The 16,010-nt window shown below is 39.7% G+C and overlaps 1 protein-coding gene across 13 annotated transcripts in view; it reads right to left on the bottom strand.

Moving 5' to 3' along the window:
• Positions 1 to 3,061, bottom strand: part of LOC139620744 (membrane-associated guanylate kinase, WW and PDZ domain-containing protein 1-like) — a 91,172-nt gene extending 88,111 nt beyond the window's left edge. For 3 of the 13 annotated variants that reach the window (XM_071476559.1, XM_071476562.1, XM_071476561.1), the window contains exon 1: positions 2,107 to 3,052. In XM_071476559.1, the coding sequence (XP_071332660.1) occupies positions 2,107 to 2,404 (298 nt within the window). In that variant the 5' untranslated portion in view covers positions 2,405 to 3,052. Of the gene's footprint in view, positions 1 to 2,106 lie in introns of all 13 variants that reach the window. The other 10 variants (XM_071476572.1, XM_071476574.1, XM_071476565.1 and 7 more) reach the window with 7 other exon arrangements.
• Between the last annotated feature and the right edge of the window lie 12,949 nt (positions 3,062 to 16,010).

Genomic DNA, 16,010 nt, shown 5'->3' with positions numbered 1-16,010 from the left:
CTGCACACACTGATAGGGTTTCCACATGCAGTGCAGAGGTGATGTGGGCTCCTGTAATAGGACCCACAGCTCTTTATAGAGTAGAGAGATCCAATCTATCCCGCCAGCCTGTCATCTGGTCTGGGACAGCTTGGATCACTGTCCCAGGCCGGCTCTGCATGGGAGCCCAACAGACTGTGAGGCACAATGGAGGTTTTGTGTGCTACTCAGATGGTTAAGAATGCCCCTCACCTTTAATTACAGACAAGAAATCTGCTGACTCAGACAACTCAGGGTATCTTTAATGTCTATGGTCAGAGTGTTGCAGTCAGGGTTTAAAAGTGCAAACTGTTTCCATAGGTGTTTCGAATAATTACAAAACTGTGGATATTAAAAATGTCCCATGGTGCAAGCCTGGCGTGATTACGTCAAACAAACGTCTGTTCTGCAAACACAAAGCAGCGTTAGCGCTGAGTTCTTGTCCCAGGGGTCGAGACTTCAGCTCCAGAGGTCAAGCGTCGATTGCGCAGCCACTAATGGACATACAGTACACTAGAAAGGCAATGATGCTACACTGAAACTAAACCATGGTTATATAACACTGTTAATGATTTCCCCAGAGAGGAGGACGGCTTTGTCAAATGTTGTGTAAGTGTGTGAGTGAGGGAATGAAACAGACACATGAGGTGAAATACACAAATGTCTGTGACTTAAAATACGAATTTAACTATATTTCAGTATTCATACAGGCATCGCTGAACATCCAGATTTGGACAGGATGGCAAACCACAAAAGCCATGCACAATACACCGGAGACAAAAAGACAGAAAAGTTTGGATCTGTGGCTGTGGCCTGCTCCCTCTGGCTCTCTCTCAGACAGATGCAGACGCAGCAGACCGTGGGCAATGGGTCAAGCTCATCTAACACACAGGGAGCACTTCCAGAAATAACCCCATCTGCCCATGAGTGGTGCCTCGCTCTCTCAAACAACGACCCCCTCTTCGGTTTACATAAACACTACATTAATTTACAGAAAGAAATAGAGCTGGGAGGATTAGCTGAGTAATCAATATTTTAATCAAAACCTGTTGTTTTTTCAAGCAAATGGTCAGATTTTTGTCTTATGTAATAGTAAACTCAATATCTTTGGGGTTTTAGCTGTTAGTGGCAGAAACAGGACATCTGAAGACATGTGATTTGGCATTTATTCATCTTTTTTGGACATTTCAAAGAGCAAACAATTTATCCATAAAGTTAAATAACTAACAGAATCATTGAAGATGAAAATAATCCTTACTAGAAAGAAGCACTATGAGAATTTAATCTGCAGGTACAAGACAATCAGCAGGAAGCAACCCACATAAAGTGACAGAGGCCTTTAGATCTTAGGCTGAGAAAGTAAAGAGTCAAAAGTAGGGATGTAACTGAAGATTATTCTCTGGATTAGTGTATAAAATTGAATAAAAATAGTGAACAATAATATCCCACTGAGTCCACGGTGGTTGATGTATCTTGTTTTGTCCAACCAACAGTGTAAAAGCCAAAGACATTCAGTTTACTGTGAGATAAAACAAACTTTTTTGGCATTGTTGCTTGAAAAATTACTTAATCGATTTTTTTCTGTCAACTGATTAATCGACTAATCATTGCAGCTCTAATCAAAAGTTTGGGATTTTGCTTCATTCAAGGAGCCTGACGGTACAAGGTGTGTGCTATATGAAGAAGCCCTGGAGCAGCACTCACTGTAAGTGGCCTAATCTGTGACCCTGCAGGTCTGACCCAGAGTGGCTTTACTGATGTTAGACAAATGAGGGCAGGGGGACTGTCAGGGCAGCTTCATGTCAAAGCCTGTGAGAACTCCAGGCTGCTGTGGGGAGAATCTGAGCACCAGCAACAGCAACACTGCTCCGCTGCCCCACTTCACGCAAATCACACAAATTGTTATGAGCTTATAATGCTGTGCCACATGGCAATTATGAGGCAACTTCCACTGGGATTTCTAAGCGCTTTTCGGTGTGTGTTTGTGTGTGTAAGAAGAGAGAAAGTATGTTATTATCCCACACACACACACATGCTGTTGACTTTTTTCAGTTTTTTTTTGTTAGGCCTATTTCATTATTCTCTTACCTTGACGCACAGTTTTCAACCTGACGGGACCTTGGTAGCACTTCATCAAAGTTAAAATGTCATAAAGGGGTAATCCAGACACAGGCAGCCCCTCGACCTCCAGGAGCAGCTCCCCTTCGCACAGTTTACCGTCCTGGTAGACCACAGCATCCTCTCCGAAGTGCCCGATGTATGGGAACTCTCCATTCTCCGCTCCGCCGCGCAGCTCCACATTCAGCTCCCCAGAAGCGTCCCGGATAACCGCGCACTCGTTCACTTTAGTAATCCAGTGGTTCTTCTTTTGAATGACTTTTGACATGGTGACTCAGGTCCAACCAAATCCGTTAGTCCCGCCGAGTGGTGTAAAAATCAGCCGATGCATAGCACAGAGATGGTCCCAACAGTCAGTAAACTTCAGGGTGCCTGTCTGTCTCTCTGAGTTGGCGCATTTTCATCCTTCTCCTGAGCCAAGGCATGCTGCTCCCGACGCGTGTAAATATCCCGACAGATCACAATCCAGGTTGTTGTTTCTGGTGTTGTTTCCGCATCTTCAACAACAACACACGCTCCGACTCCTCGCCGTGGGATCGCTGCCCGCTTTACATTTAAAAACTCTTCCCCTCATTAATCCTCTAGTTCTGTCTCATCCTCTTTCGAGTGTTTCCTCCCCCTTTTCTAAAAACTTTTTCTTCAGGATAGGAAAACTGTTGCCGTTCACGTAGGCAGTGAGCAGGTTGGGCTGCTCACGCACGGCCAGCGGCGCCTTTAAGCAGGTAACACGACAAGTTCATCCTATTTGCTCCTGCTCTCAGGATGGAGAAATAGTGGGAGGGGGGCGCATGCGTTCAGCTGCTGCTCCACAAGGGAAAATCCTGTCCGTGCCCACACCTACCGGGTCCTGAGGCTCCTCCCCACCAGTCGGCCTGCGCGCCTTTCCAAACGGATTTACTGCGGCCTCCACGTCTCATCCCCCAGGAGCTCCGGCCTGTAGCAATTCTGTATCCATCAATAATTAAAAAAAAAAAAAAAACATGGTTTTCCTGGTTTTCTTTGCCGAGCTGCAGGTTTATTAAGGTTGTTGGTGCAGACTCCAAACAGCAGGGGAGCCCTTGAGTGATTAGTTAATTGTATGCACACTTTATTTGTGTTTTTACAAGAGTCTTTCAGACAAATTCAAACTGAGGTTCTACCTGACATTTAATGTATTTGCGTTCATTTGTTCTACAGCACATAAACCGAACCCTAACCCCTAAACCTAAGCCTGTTCACTCAAAAAAAACTGTTGGGTTAAAAAAATAACCCAACCATAACCCCAACATTAACCCCACACGCTCTGGGTTGGTTTGACCCAAGTGCTGTTGTTCATTTGAGTGAAGTTAACTCCATAATTAACTATTGCTGGGTTACATAGTAGCCTTATGCTGGGTTAATTCCTGTCTCACTGCCTTGATAGTTTTATATAGGCTATAAGGATAACAACATCGGCATATTATATAACATTTTTTAATTGTGCATTTAATTACACTTCACAATTTTCCTGCCAAAACAAGTTATTATGCACAAATACAAATGCAGATAATATACAATGAACCACATGTTAGAGAAACTGCCAGGTGGGGAGGCACTGCTTGGTGTAACTGATGTCAAACATTATGAAACATCTACAGCCACCAGTCAAGAGTGTGTTGATGTCTGTCATCAATGTCATGGCCTAAATTAACAGGGAAGGGCTGGCACATTGTCATCTCATCCCCACGGCACAAAATGTGCGAAACGGTTGGCTGGTGTCTGCATTTTGTAGATACTCATCCATGCTGGTTAATTCCACATCAGTCACCAAAGATCACTGATTACAAACACTGAATAAACATTTCGAAATATGGCCAAATTAAGATATGTGAAAGGCAAACAAATCTCTCTGTCTGTGTAAACTAAGTGTAGTGTAAGCTATTGTGAAATAGTAGTTTGGAATAGTAATTTTATCATTTTTAACATTACTTTAATCTTGATATTGTCATTAATATTAAAACACATAAACCCCCACACCCACACAGCTATTTTGCATATACCAGAGCTTACAGGCAAAGTGTTAAGTGAATACATGACATTGATTGGAAGCTCCTATTAATGAATACACAGGACTGATGAACATCCCCTGTGCTAATTAAAAGGGCTACAGATAAAACACCAGACCAATTTAGCCATCAGCAACTTCAGTTATACCCATGTGTTTAAGAGCATTAAGCGGTGCTGTCATTAAAGTCTGCCACAAATCAAATAGTTGGCAGCTGAACTCAAGTTGTCACTACAGGGTTATCTATAAAAGTAATTTCGACCCAGAATGTTTGAAAGCAAAAAGTACACTGTGACTGTAAAACAAAACTCATAAATGAGAAAAAACAAGAACACTGAATTGAGATTGAAAGAAGAGAGATTGAAAGAATATTCATTTTCTACACCGCTTATCCGAAACCGGGTCGCGGAGGGGGGCTGGAGCCAATCCCAGCTGACATTGGGCGAGGGCGGGGTACACTCTGGACAGGTCATTGAAAGAACTGAGTAATGAAATAAAAGAAAAAAGCCTAAGCCTAACCCTAACCCTTAACAGGACAACTGATTTCAACTGTCTAGATACTTTTTAGTTATAATTCTTCTCACACAGTCTTTTTGTTTGCCAGTTGTTATGTTTTCTCTTTTACTTTTTTTTTTTTTTTTTTTTTGCCTAATTTATCGTATGGTTAGGTTGTTTACAGGTTTTATTTTACATTCACGATTTGTTATTGTTTTGCTTTCAAATATCATGCCCCCAATTATGTTGTCAAGCACATCGAGCATACAAACATCCACCTTTAATGAAGCAGAAAAACTAAAGCAAAACTTACCGGTGTCATTAAATGACCTGTGGGACTGTGGGTCTGAAGACTTTTCCCCCTATCTTGTAGATGGACCGTCTGAGCTCTCTCACCTTTAGCAACTCAATAATTTGAGCATAATACATCGTGTTGCATCAACATTTAAATATTATGCTATATACGACAAATGATATGATGATATGAGCCTAATAATGCCCAAACCTTAGCAGCTAATGGTAGCATTATATAGATTATTATTAATGGCACTGCAATACTTAGCTTCATGCTAGCCTTCTAATGTCCAAAGTTTAGCAGCTAATGCTACCCTAGAAATTTCCAAAAGTAGAAATTAATGCTATCCTTACAATATCCAAACAGAAGTTTAGCAGCTAATGCTAGCCTTATAATGTCTGATTAATGTTAATAGCACTGCATTACTTAGCTTCATCCTAGCCTTGTGTTCCATGAGTTAGTAGATAATGTTACTGACATGTACATTTATGAAGACCAAGTGAACAGCTAATGTCACTGGCACCATGTAATGTAGCTTAGTGCTACCCCTTTTCCAAGAGCTAGTAGATGCAGCTAGCCTTGTAATATTCAGAGGTTAGGGGGAATTAAAGATATCTTTGTCATTGTAATGTCCAGGAGTGGGCAGCAAATTTCAATTGCACTTACATCGGTCTTATGTGTGTGAGTGTGTGTTTGTGAACAGCAACTGTGAGAACATAAATCTCAGGTTCTGTTTAGCACTTAATCTCTAGCACTGCAAAGATTTAATATGGCCAGTTTGTACGTAGTCCTTTCGGTGACAGAATTTGAGCATGATGTCAGAGGAAAATGGCCGCTGTGAGAATAGGGTCTATTGTCATGTAATGCCTAATGTAACTGACTTTAGCTTTACTTGACTTTAACTTTTTGACACCCAAAGTTAGCTGCTAAAGTTATTGATTTGAAAATGATGAAAATAGATGTTTAATGACCAAACCTAGCAGCTAATGTAACTTACATTTCATAACTATTACTGTTTCATTTTCAATTGTGATGACTGTATCTGAGTAATAGGGTGGCAAAACCACCTACCTACAGTTCTATACCTTCTTTGAGTTCATTGAAAAGCCTGTGGCACATGTTCCTTGGTCACCTTTCCATGGGACAAATTAAAACATGACTTTGAAGTAGAAATTTAATAGTTTAAATATAATCACAGAGAAATACCAATATGACTTTGATATGACTCTATGAATAATCAATATGAGTAAGTCACTTGAGTTGACTCAGAGAGGCCAGATTACACCCTTTACCCTGACACATCAACCTCCCACACAAACAGGGACACACACTACCCTTCCACAAATGTGACATATATTTCTCAATATACTTGTTGTGTAGCCTTTTTGACAAGTTCTGAGATAATTTAGTGGTAATTGAGTTAAGCATGAAATTCCCATAATGTCTGTAGTGTAAGTGTGTTGCACTGAAGCAAAAAACAACACTGTTTTTCTAGCCCCTGAAAAGTTCACACTTTGTAGGTCAAATAGATTTTCTTCAGATATCCCTAAAAAGAAGCAAAACCAATTTGATTTTAGGCAGAGAAAAGAGTCTCTGTCAAAGTTCAACAGTAACATTATCTGCCATGATGCAAATATGTGGGGCGTCTACAGTTTGGAAAGAGCAAGGAGGGATCAGGTGAGAAACACATGGCACTGCAGGGGAAAAACAGGCTCTCTGTGTTTCCTGCCTGTTCAGATAAAGTACAGTAACTGGCACTCTACCACAGGCTGTGAGGGCACTGGCCTGGATAGCAGAGCATGAAAGGCAGCTTTCCATCCCATTTCATCTCAGTGTTGAGTGCTGGGAGTGTTCATGTTGATTCAACTGTGTCACCTTTACCCCTCCTGCTAGTTATATAGAAAATATTTGCCTCAAAGAACGTGGCTGCCTTTCTCTGTTTTTATTGTGTGGTCTGCATTAACTTGAGTGATGTGTGTATGTGTGCATGGTGAACACAACATATATGACACTTTAATTTTCTCTACTCTGTCACAGGTCACATTATAGTCTCAGTGGGGAGAGGTAATGGTTGTCGGCCACTGAACATGACACACATCTAGGGCGCTGACATGCTTTGACTGGTGAGGTGGACATTGTCTCTACCATACATCCCTGAGATTAAATGACATCTGAAAATTCCTCTTAAGTCTGTAATGGCACAAGGTACATGGATGTAAAAGAAAGAGAATGGCTGACAGTGGCTACTCTTATGAACTTGGACTTGAAAATGACGGCCCGTCACTGCAGTGACTGGTCAGAGAGTTCAGAAGTTTCATTTTGGAAAAAAAACTTATTACTGGACAAGTGGCTCAACAGGATGTGCAGCAAAGCACATTGGTTTGCAGTTTGAATTTGGGTTTGTGTGTTTGTGTGGTTTCTGAAAGGGGAGAAATAAAAAACAGAGTAAGAAAAGCAAAATATAAATAATTAAACCCAGTGATTCTAAGGATTAAATGATAAGCAGGCCCACACTGTCCACAATACCTTATCCCATTTGAACATGAACTCCAACAGACAGCAGGCTTTCAAATAAGACATGATGTAAAAACATTCAAGTTGAATGCAGTGATATTAAGCACAGGCTCAGCACAGGTGGAAACTAATACTACAGACATTTAGTTGCTTTTAATTGGGTTTAATTAGCATGGCCAGCAGTGTCAGACATGAAAACCAAGCAGAATAATTGTCTGAGGGGATGAATATAAACAGTGAAGATTAACAGTGAAGCGTTTGATAACCTGCTGTATAATTTACAACTTTCTGGACTGCTGTCAGTAATCACTATTTCCTGGCCCACCTGCTTTTTTTGCCACACAACATGAGTAAATTTCACCACACAACGTTTGGTCTGATGTCAGTCAAGCCAAGTCCTATGGAGAAGTCTAATCAGGAAATAAGAAATAAGTGAAAATACCTGGGCTGGTGCACACTTGATGTCTAAAAGCATCCTTCTGTGAATACGATTCCATGTCAAGATCAAATAAAGTCTTTACAATTTCCTCAGTTGATTGCTTAAAGATGTTGAACATTTATCCTTTTAATAACTTACTGTATATGTGTGTTTCAGTATTTACTATTTAGTAATTCATTTTTAAAAATTCCTAAAATAGTTGATTTTTAGAAATAGAATTATAATTATCTACATATTGTTTGTCCTCTGGGTGTTAGATAAAGTCATCTTGGTTTTAATGAATTTTATAAATTCAATAAAACCAAATGCCAACCAAAATAACTGGGGCCTTTATCAACCAGCAAACAACAAACAACTTACAGCCTGACTCCATCTTCAGTATGGTGACTCTAAACAACATTTACCAACTTGTACAAGTTTCTTTTATAAGAATATGAAATGAACTAACGTTGTTTACCTAATCATTTTATTATTATGACAAATGTGAAAGCCTGACTTTGGGTGGCACATAAAGGTGAGGCTGTGGCAAGAACTGGTGAAATAAAGAATGCAAAGCCCCCATCACTGTGTAACCGAGATTGTGTTTATTTTTATGAGTGACAGTAATTGGCTGTCCAAACCTCGGGAATGCCATGAATCAATTCACAGCGATTAAATATTAACCAGTGAGTCAAACATTGTATTGATCCGTTATGGCAGTCAGAGAATAAAAGATAGACGATGCTGGGATAACTCAAGGTGTTTTACTGAATCCCATTGCTCACTTAACAAAATATTAGCTTACATGCAATGATTTATGAATTGTCTTTCTGAATTTATTCATTCATTTATGATAAATTGTTTTAATTTACCAGGTCCTTCTTGCTCCATTTACAGTGAGGGTTTCGCTCCATGCATATGATGTCCCATGGCAGACTGACCATCCCACTGATCCAATTAATGGAATATTTACCCAAATTCTAACTATTTCTGCAGCAAACTATTAATAATTTATCACTGAACTCCTATTACAATGAATGACCACTTATAACAATGAAAAGGATGTTCTACCTTTTAACTTTAATTAATCAATAAAGTTTGGAATGATGTTAAACTTTTCTAAGGAAATATAGATCATTAGTTGGTGCATTATAGAAAATATTATACTCCTCAGATTTTATACTAAAGGAAGTCATCTCCACAGTGTGAGTTGTGCTGCAGTGATTGTACTGGCACATATTATCATGTTTAGGGATACAAAAAAGTCTCTTCTAATCAATGATCTTTTATTTAATGAATCAAGGTTACAAAAAAAAAATAATAATAAACTGCTTGTTTGCCTGAACAATTTTTTGCCATTTAGGGGCAGCAGGAACAAGCTTTTAACTTAACATTGTCATTGTCTCAATCTATCTAAGTTGAGATGACATCTTATGACACCAACTTTTGAGGGAAATATCTGGCTGCTAAATGCTTCACTATGTCCAGCTGCTAGTCGCTAATGGACTCTATCAGCTGTTTGGTGCTGGGCATGCAGTGCACAGTGGATTTTTTATTTTTAGAGCTTTTTGACTGAAAACAGTTGCATGAAGCTGCATGAAGCCAAGGGGAGCAGTAGATTCAGGTGATAGTTTTCCAGAGGTTCATCACTATGAGCAAACCCTTTCACATTGTCACAGAGTTGTTTGATAGATTTTTATTATAAATTACGAACCCAAGCAGCAGCTTTTCATAACCCATAGCTACATTTTATTGCTAGGTGACCACCCATAGTAGTTATGAAGGGGGAAAAGGAGGAAGTCAGGTGCATGGTTTATATATAGTGCAACAAAGTCCTTTTTTTCAACCCAAATCATGATCTTTTCCTGAACCTTATCATGTAGTTTTTATGCATAAACTAAATCGTGACTGTTAACTGTTATGTTGTTACCGCGACGATGAAGGTCCGGTACACCTGCTGTCGTCGTGGTCCTATGGCTGACACAGGTTGTAGGGACACACAACCTATATGGTGGTCTAGGTTGGAGGACTTGTTGAAAAATACAGCCTAATGCTGCTTTAAGTGAATGTTACTGTGAAGTCCAGTCAGCCTGCAGTGTGTATACTGGGCAGGCTGATGCCTTCAGTTACTTTCTAATACATGTGAGAGAGATTAGTGTAGCACAGTCGAACAGCTGGTCAGTGGAGTCTAGAAAGATATATATCTGTTCCTCATGCAAAAAATGTCCACATGCCCTGACTTTGCAATGTACACATTTGCATCAGATCAAGGGTATTGAAAAGCATTGTTTTAATCTCATGAAAGCTGAGACACAGCTACAAATTGTGGAACACAAAGCATATTGACACGAAGATGAATTGAGTGGCTATTTGTAATCCAGAGAAACATCTGAGGGGCACAATGTTTGTGTGCAGTGGAATCATGAGAAACAGACTCTGGTACACCTGTGAAGGATCAGATGGCTGGAGGGTTTCTTAAATAATGCACGAATTACCAGGCAAATTCTCATAGTCCAGATGTCTCACAGGATACAAGGTTCAAATCCTCTCTTTTAGAAAAACCTGTGATAGATGCAGCGAGCTACAGTTACATTTTAATGAGCACGTGTGTGTATATTGTGCATACACAAACAACATTTGCTCATATAAAATGTTAATGTAGCACAATTGTATGTTGGAAAAACATAACAGTTAAAATGAAGTGCTCCTTAAGACGTCTAATATGGTAATCACGATTGTCCTGTCAAAATGTCTGCCTGTTAAAGAAGACCAAGGAGAGCGTGGGGGTGGGGACCAAAGAGATGAAGATAAAGAGCTGAAGGCAAACACAGGAACACAAAGTGACTCAAAGACAGCGTCAGAACAACAACACAATGACAGAAAATGACATATCACAAGAGAGAACTGTTTATAACAGTGATTTTGAATGCTCATTAAAAATCAGGGCATTAGTGAGGCTGTTACACACAGAAAGTGAGAGCGGGGATGGGACAGACACATGATGACAAAGCGACAGGAGTTTTCATGCAGAGGATGTTGTACTCGGGCCATCCATTCCCCCCCCCCCCCCCCCATCCCTTACATAAGACACACGCTTGGCTGCGGGCGTAGAAAACAAGGCCTGTCCCCATGCATTGAGCCTTCCCCTTCACTGGTTCTTAACCATGCAGCACACAACAAGAGCAGACAGTGAGCAATATTGAATTATTCAGGCGCAGGGAACATTGCAGCAATGGAGGGAAGAGGGCTGTGTTGACTTGATTACTCATACAAATTCCCAGTGTTTTCATAATGAATGTGAGCACTCCAAGGATAGAAGGGATCTGTATTTAGCCTACTACACTATATTCCTATTATAAGTACCTGTTTTAGGTAAATGTGCTTTACTTAAAGCTGCACTAATCAACATTTTTACATTAACATTGGATCAAATAACTACTTGTAAGTTTAAGAAGTTAAACAAACCCACAAATATTTATCAACTGACTACCATGCAGTTCCATCTCACTGCATCTATCAGCTCATTGTTTTGGTCTTACCCCTCTCATCAGTGTAATATCCAGATGCAGCAGGCAGACCTAAAAGAATACTGAAATGATATTCATCGGCTGCATAGAAAGTAGGCCTGTTCAGGACTCTCTCATGCATTGCATGGGAGATAGATGTGAAAGTTCAGAGAACCAGACGTACATTTGTCTAACCAACCAGTTGCAAAGCCAGAACATGCTGTTTGAAAACATTTCAGGAGTTTCATTTTCTCGCCCATGTTAATGAAAAGAAAACCAACATTCAAGTACCCTGCAAAATCTAAGCAGAAAGATAGGGCCGACAGTAGCAGTGACGCAACAGACGCACGGTCACATGCATGTGAGCCACAACAGTTCAGCAATGCAGTCACCACACACACACAATGCAGGCAGTTTGTTGCACATTGAGGATAATCCTGAGATCTTTGATGGGTGATTAGAGTTTACTTGTCAATCTTTCGTTGAATCAGCTTCTACCGTTCTTAGATCAGTTATGATATTGTAGCATTATAATCATGCACAGACATGTGGAAACTAAACTGAAGCGTTGTGAGGCAGCAGTAGCAAGTAAACAAGATACTTACTCTGATTTATCCTCTCCGCAGAAGATCTATAGTAAGTTTGAGAAGTTCAAGAAAGAATATTGTTACAGGAGTAGAGCAGCTCCTTTCAGGAATAGCTCAGTATGTAGATTGTGCATGCGTTGGGAAATTGAAAGATAGAGAGGCTGGCGACTTGCGTTGTGTCGAAGTCTGTTTCCCCATTGAGATGTGTGTCCCCAAGGGTGTTTCCTTTTGCACCCCGTCTTGGTGGTTAAGGTTAGGATAAGGTTGGGTTCGGGTTAGGGTAAAGGGAAACAAATCTCAACAGGGAAAGAGACCTCAACATAGCACCAGAGCAGAGAGTTGGCTAGTTAGTTAGCAGTTAGCAGCATAGCTGTGAACGTACAGTGCAATATATGTGCACTTTAGGCTGTTTGTCAGTAAATAAATGCTATAACTCCTCAAGGCCTTTTCCCTTGTGCCTACAATCCTACTACTACCACCACAGTCCAGACTATGAGCCAGGAAAGGTTAACAACACTGAGGCAGGAAAATGCAGGATAGTGCATTGTCACTGGAGTGTATCACTGTCAGTTAATGGTAAATATTTTGAAGATTACCATAGAAGTGGTTATTAGACATTTTTCCTCCATACTGCACGTTTGATATGTTTACTGTCAGTTCAGAAAAATAATACTAAAACGTCCTCAGTCAGGAGGGAGAAAGGTGAAGACGTCCAGACAGAGAGCAGCAAGATACAGGAGAGAGACTTTCAGCACAGGAAAGACAGGCGGCACAAAATCACGAGACAGGTCAGGTCGGGAATTTAAGAGAGATACATTATTAGATATCATATTGCTACTTTTACTTCTGGTTACTTTTCCCACCAGTGGTGTCCACACAAACACATTCCCTGCTGCCATGCTAACACACAACAGCAGATCTTACCCCTGATGTATTTTATTAGCAGTCACGAGATTCACATCACCGACAGACCTCATGCTTGGTTTAAATATATTCCCTCAATGAGATAATAAAGCTTTCTCAGTCCTCTACTCATTATTAACTCACAGTTTTCAAACAGGGGACATGCAGTCCAACTCAGCAGTGAAGTGGACATGAAAATTGATCTCCCATTGTGCTACACCCATAAATCATTTTCTGAGGCGCAAGTACAGTTTTTCCACACACATTTGCACATTTTAATAGCAGTCCTCCACTGTCAATAACAGTGCAGCTGAGTCAAGGGCAGCTTGACAAGCTTGACTTCTCTGTGGCTAGCATAAGATCCCAGGATTATTCACAATAAGCATCCAATAAATGCTGTTCTTCCTTCTGCTTCACAGCCCTTGTCAACAAGACAGGGCAAGGGAAAGAAACGATAGATATAACGGCTAGTAGTCATGCTAGCTTCCAGACACAACAGCCTGCTACCAGCACAAGAGGGCAGTAAATTACAAGATGAAAGCAAACAGGCAAAATCAGATCATTTAAAGGGCAGAACACTGTTGTGAGACATAAGGAAAGCTATTGCTTCCAATTCAGTATCGGTCTATGATGTCTATTTTTAGATTTAACTGGTCATGCACTGCTTGCCTTGCTTTTCCTGGCAGCATTCCACCGCTTCGATGTTAATTTATTTTCACATCACATGATGTTTGTGTTTAAGAGCATACGAGGGGAGACCTGGACAACTGAAGAACTACTCTGTGTCTAACTGTGCTATATTTTTTACAACAAATGAAATTCTAGTGTGCTATTAATTTCCCCTGTTCCTCGAGATCCTTTTAAAAAAATGCATCCAACTGTGCGTATGTCTGCAGTTATATTCTCATGGACACATGCAGATCTTCTTTGAAAACAATGATCAACCAAACCAAATAATGTATGTTAATGAGCAGTATGTCATATAAATAACAGTCCCATTTTTCTGTTTTCTCTTTTTAATCTCATATCTATTAAATCTTTTGCAGTGTGGAGGTAAAAATAAGGGACACTTCTCCCTCTTAGGCATCCGCAATCTATCTGATGAGGACTGACAAAAGGTAGAGTTATATTGTAAATAGGGCAGAATTGTATATGATAGAGTTTATATTTATCAAAATACAAAAAGTAAAAAGAATTTTTTTTTGCCTTCCAAAGAGCTCATTGTCAAATTTTGTGATGAACATTTCATAAACTCATTTAAACCTTGGACTGGATGATCAGCATATCACTGAACCACTTATTTTATTTCTATAATTCCTTCTGGTAACAAACTCATTTTGGGGTAAAAAGGCTATTGGCACACAAGACGTGATGTTTTTTTATAAACTGACCAGGAAAACAAATATCAAAGACACCAATGAAAGCCAAAGTGCATCAGCAGAAAGCCAAGAAATAAATTATAGTGCTCAGCAAACCAGTTGAAAAGTTGAGCTTTATGTAGAGTGAACATTGGCATGTGTTTTGTGAGATGAAATGCAGTCAAAGAGCTGGACTGATATGAATAATCTTCAATTCAATTGATTTTGAGGTTTTGCTCTCAGCTGACATGTCTTCATCATAATTATGTTATACTTTTTTTTTTTTTTGGTGCGTAATGACCTCTACAGCCTGAAAGAGCTGTTAACGCTGCTGCACCTTTTGGAGCAGTAGGTTATATGATTTTTTGGTTGACGTTTGGGGAAATACTGGCAACAAAATTCAAGACAGATTGCTGGGACATGCAGTGCAAAGCACCAAAGTGCTTGTTACAAAAATAAAGAATAAACAAGGTGCTACAGACAACAGAGATCACAACAATAGAAGTGATGCAATGAGAGATTTCCATTGTTTGCCTTCAGTGATGAATCAGCCCGTTATTGTAAACACCACACAGAGGATGTTTGGTGGGTGTGAGGATATGGGCACTTGTTGTCCAGGAAGTCACAAAGCTAGGCAATTAGAAGAGAATGCCCTTTTTTTTAATGAGGATATCCTTTGAGCACAATCCTGACACGTGATCGAGGTAACCACAACAACTTTGAGAGAGCCGATTCTTTAAAGATTAAATGGAGTTGACAGATTGCCTTTATTGTTCACTGCCACACATTATAGACATTATTAGATTGGTGAATTATGCAAAAAATGAATTTATTTCAACTGGGGAAAAGAGAAAAATAACCCATGAATCCTGTGTCTTTATTGTAGAATACACACTTATAAACAGCTTGTAACCTTAAAAAAGTAGTTTGACATTTTAGGAAATATGCTTATTCAGTTTCTGGTGAGGAGTTACATAGAGCTACAAGATCAGTGTCTGTTAAATATAAGGTAACATCCAGCAGCTAGTTGGTGCAGCTTAGCACAAAGACCGTTTTACAGTGAGTTAGGTTGTGACAATTTCTTGGCTGGGAGCAGCTGATGGGGAACCAGAAGGTTCCTGTAAGTTTCTGCTCCTAGCCAAAAAATAGTATGGCACCACCTGTAAAATGACATTTTACACTTTTGAATGTTATACAGACAAACAAATGAAAAGCAACATGTTGATTAGTAAGCTTTAGAGATTTTGGAAGGCATATATTTTTTCTTATTTTTACACACAGTCAGATTTCTTATTGTTTCTAGTCTTTGTGCCAAGCTAAGACTTTGACTGTAGCCTTATTTTAACAGGCAGATATGAGAGCGGCTTTGATCTTCTTCTAACTGTCCACAAGACTATGAATAAGCCAATAAGTACTCCAATGTAAACGGCCTTATAGATTGTTTGTCCTTAACCTCTGATATGAGCCATGCATTTCCTGAACCAGCACCCCCACAGCAGCAGGAGATGTACATACACATATAAAATAAATAACTAACCCTTTTATTATGTGCCATTGCTATGGTAAAGGATTTATTAGGTTTATATACAAAAACAACTTGGTTAGCTTCTGGGAAAGATTTTGGAAAGATTTGGATTAAGATAAACACATCATTCAGGTTTTTGGATGTACTTTATGGTGATGTTTAAGGTTATTGAGCCTGATAATGTCTCACGTGACTGCTACATGTTGCTTAACAATAAAACGTAACTATGGGTCGTAGTAAGCTGCTTGCA

The sequence above is a fragment of the Trachinotus anak genome, unplaced genomic scaffold (assembly GCF_046630095.1).
Source record: "Trachinotus anak isolate AG129_WGS33_773 ecotype Australia unplaced genomic scaffold, CSIRO_AGI_Tana_v1 ptg000004l, whole genome shotgun sequence".
Classification (NCBI taxonomy): Eukaryota; Metazoa; Chordata; class Actinopteri; order Carangiformes; family Carangidae; genus Trachinotus; species Trachinotus anak.
This window is presented reverse-complemented; position numbering and strand designations above follow the sequence as displayed.